This window comes from Mastigoproctus giganteus, unplaced genomic scaffold (assembly GCF_048544385.1).
Source record: "Mastigoproctus giganteus isolate SK-2022 unplaced genomic scaffold, ASM4854438v1 scaffold_15, whole genome shotgun sequence".
NCBI classification, from domain to species: Eukaryota; Metazoa; Arthropoda; class Arachnida; order Uropygi; family Thelyphonidae; genus Mastigoproctus; species Mastigoproctus giganteus.
The window spans coordinates 4,422,781-4,426,951 of record NW_028328292.1 but is presented as its reverse complement, the minus strand read 5'-3'; the positions used below and the strand labels follow the sequence as shown (position 1 = coordinate 4,426,951).

The 4,171-nt window shown below is 35.8% G+C and overlaps 1 protein-coding gene across 1 annotated transcript in view; it reads left to right on the top strand.

Annotated features, from left to right (window-relative positions):
- The first annotated feature begins 774 nt into the window (after positions 1-774).
- LOC150074914 (double-stranded RNA-specific editase 1-like) overlaps positions 775-4,171 on the top strand; it is a 32,977-nt gene continuing 29,580 nt past the window's right edge. Inside the window, exon 1 of the mRNA XM_090389392.1 lies at positions 775-1,031. Coding sequence (XP_090245518.1) covers positions 971-1,031 — 61 coding nt within the window. The 5' untranslated portion in view covers positions 775-970. The remainder of the gene's footprint in view (positions 1,032-4,171) is intronic.

Genomic DNA, 4,171 nt, shown 5'->3' with positions numbered 1-4,171 from the left:
TGGAAAAGCAACTAATTCCAATAATCATTTCAATAATAAACGAATAAAAACATGAAATTGTTTTCAACTTTGAAGTTTAACGGTGGGCAGAACTGTGCGCTAGACAGTTCCACATTTTTGCTCCGTGGTTGAGTCAATGTCTGGTCGGTGGGTTGCCACTGGCAACTTGCCAATAGGCATTTCTTAGAGGTGACAAAACGAGTTATAGGAACTGCAGAGCGAGCAGTGCCGATTTGATCGTTTACCGTGAAGGGTATGTCTACATGTCTTATAACTAAGGCAATGTAATGTAACTTTAAGAAGCAACAACCCCATACATCAGACTCACAAGCCGCCACTGATTATTAACACTCCCGGCCAATTACTATATACAACTATGCCGCTCCCTTAAAGTGTCGTGTGGATTTTGGAAAGTACGTGGAAAGTTCACATATGCGCGGTTTCATCCATGGAGAGGAGTTGATACTTACAGTTTTTTATCCGTTGTGTTCCTCGTGTACATTTGTGAGTTCACAAATCTCTCTTCAGAGGAAAAGGAAACACCGGGACGGTGTTTCCTTTTCCTCTGAAGAGCATTATTGATATTGAAAAATCGCAATTAAATTTTGTTGAAATTATTTCTTAATTAAAAAATGGTTTTCTTTTAAAACATGGCACGTCATCACTGTAGCGTTTATTTAATGTTGTCAATGTCTTTTATTTTTTAAAGAGTTCATTTTGTTACATAAAATACTTTCATGAATAATCGTTATGTGTCGCTGGTGCGTTTGTGAGTGTATGCTATGTGCTTCGCCATTTCGCAGTGGGAATTTTTGTCGAAGTTTAATGTTATGTAACAGCGGCTTTTTAGTTTACTTTTTTGAGTAGTGTAAATGTGTAGCCTTTCTTTGTAACACACTGAAAGTAATCTTTCTGAGATTTAGCATATGCAGTAGTTTAGCCCACATCAGAGGTCGAAGATAAAAGAGAAATGGAGAAAAACGAGAATGAACGGCTTGCAGAGCAATCTGTTGAAAATGAAAAGCCTAAAGGTAAGAATAATGTTAGAAGAAATGTTAGAGAAAAAGTTTAAATATAAGTGTTGGCTTGCAACACTGTTTTCTGCAGTTGTTATGGTAACTAAATATTTGTTGTTATTATTTTTTTACTTTTAATAAAAATTAGTCGGCGGCTGACAAAATTACCGCCACGCTTTCGGCCATCTTTGTTTGTCATTGCTGCACTAATATTTATCTGAATAAATAGAAAAATAAGGCAAAAGGAAAGTGCTTTGACGGTGACTTAAGATTGGCTAAGATTTTGTGTAGTACCATACTTGATAACGTTGACTTGGTTTATTAGATAGTTATGTATGCTGCACGTACCATTTTACACCGGTGTGAAACGATAACTGTGACAATGGAACTATGGTATCGTGTAATCAACGGCGCCTTGAAGGGGTAGGTAACAGTAGAGCTGCAGTTGTTTTGAACTAGTGATTATTATTTTATTCTATTCTGAGTGTATATACTTCATGGGACCAGAAGAGTTTACAGCTTCATTCTAACTAATTTTGTCAGCCAATATAGAAGCTCTATAATTAATGGATTGCCTTTGTAGGTTTCTTTGTGTGTGTTGAAACGTACGAGATAATTTCGCTTAATGGCGTATTTTCATTTGCATAAGTTACCATAGGACAATTATCCATCTTATCCAAGTTACCCTTCTGTTATCCATTTCAGTACATCAGTAGACTTTTAGACTTGTGCTACTCATAAGTAGCCTGCTTGGCTACCTTGAAATTATCATATTGTCTTAATTTCTCAAATCTAAAACTTTAATAAACTGAAGTGAAAGAACAGGCTGAAGTTGCAGCCTGAGTTCTCTTATGCAGAAAACTTCAGCTGAGGTTTGTGGTTCCAGATTTTTCAAAATTTACATAATCCTATTATATCTGATATAGTAATATATATGGTAGTAGTATCCTCTCGGGTAGGATAAAGACACTTTGCACATTCATTAGAATGGTTTGAATTAGTGATAACTACGATTAATGATATACAAAAACTGCCATGGTTCCATTTTAGAATTGTCATCAGTGGTACTAAATAATAAATTGATATCTTGAAACCATCCATCTGATTAATGATCACCAATATAGTTGCATCATTGTTGAGTCACTGGTGATATATTGATATTGTGTTTGTTATAAAGGTCTAAGCAATCTTATGGATTGCTTACTGTATTTGCAATTGGATAATGTATAGAGACACCCTGAATAGCTGTAATCAATCTTTTGAATCAAACACTTTTATCTTAACAGAAGTGGTTGTGTAAAGAAGAAATGTGTAATATCTCAGAACTACTTACCAAATCAATTCCCTCTACACTATAGTTGGGATATCATTACACTGAACTACCTGGAATAGAAGTAAATTATTGAGAATTATTCTGAGCTTCAATGCCCCTAGCTGCACCACTTACCCCAAATTTCAATGTCAAATGTAAATTGGGAAAGGTGGTTTTTTTTTTTTACAATGCAGTTACAGCCATATCTATACAAAGTGATACAAACAGATGGGCTGAGAAGTAGCAACTAAAGTTTAACATTGACAATGCAAAGTACTGCATATAAGTAGTGGTAACTGTAGAGAAATGTACCAACTGTGTGGTACTACACTCAGGGTAATGGAGAATGAAAAAGACCGGGGGTAATTGAGCAGTGCAATATGAAGTTTTTTGAGCAGTGCAGACAGGTTGCCAGAGTAGGTCGTTGGGTCTTGTCAATGATATGCAGGAATTTTTCTAGCAGGGAGGAGGTGGAGGAGGTGATTATCCCCTTGTATAAGGCAATGGTCAGGCCACACCTTAAGTACTGCATATGGGTCTGGAGGCCTTATTTTAGGAAGGATGTAAAGTTGCTAGAATGAGTATAGAGAAGGGCAACAAGACTGGTGAGGAAAACAAAGGGGTGCTCTTACAAAGAAAGGCTTAAGTTCTGGAAATTGCAGCATCTGGAGACTAGGCACCTGTGAGGTGATATGATTGAGATATATAAAGCCTTGAATGGTTTGAGCAGGCTGAATGCTGATGGGATTCTTCCTTTTGCTCAGATTACAAACCCGAGGGGGCATAAACTCAAGTTGAGGAAAGACGGTTATAGATGTGTGGAAATTTGCCATTGGCCAGCAGGTTGTTGATTGATGGAATAAAACTTCCATCTGTCGTTGTGGAAGCTGGTAGTTTAAATAAAATCAAGGAACAAGTGTACAAACGTTTGGAGCGAATGGATGGGTGAAATGTTCCTCGTTGGGTTCCCCTAAAAACACATCTAAAAAATCTTTTTATTTCTGTCTATCTGTAAGTTCACAAGACAGCATCCTTATTAAAAAAAATAACCAGATAAGAGAAATAAACATTTACATTATACATTCACAGCTAAAAGGTAATTACTAATTCTTAAAAAAAAAAAAAAAAAAAAATCCTTATTGGTGGCATCTTAAGTACAAAAATTGTTATATTTTTCATTAAGAATTTTTGAAACAAGATATTTGCAAACATTTCAAAAAGAGCCATTTAGATTGGCAAAGTTTTTTTTTTTTTTTTTTTTTTCCCTCTGTTATTGAATATACCATGCTTGTCAGTTTATAAGGTGCTGTGGCATGGAAGACACAATAATTTTGGAATGGTAAATTTAAAGAAAAAAAAATATTGCATATGTATCCTGTATGCACGAAAGATGTTTTATGTGCAAACATCTTTGATGACACCTACTAAATTTCGAACAAGTAGAACCGAAATCATAAACAATGCAATTTATGCACACATCCGTTATTTACTCTACCGAATCAGTGATAAATAGGATACATACACCCGCTGCTTACTCTACCAAATCAACGTTTGGAAGAGGTTAGGCCAATAGCCTAATTACCCATTTGATTGTAGCCATTTGTTGAATAGTATGATTGCAACCATACAAGTATTTGTATGGTTACAATCATACTATCATGTTACTCTATCGTGCTTTGTCGCAAATTACACATGGAGCGCTATGAAATCTGCAACAAACAACAGTATGCATGTATAATGCACTATTGAAGCTATGACTTGGCTCAGGATTTCAACTAGTACAAGCGCGAGATGGTAACGCTGCACATTCCATTTTGCAGTGAGAAAACAGATACTGTGAAAG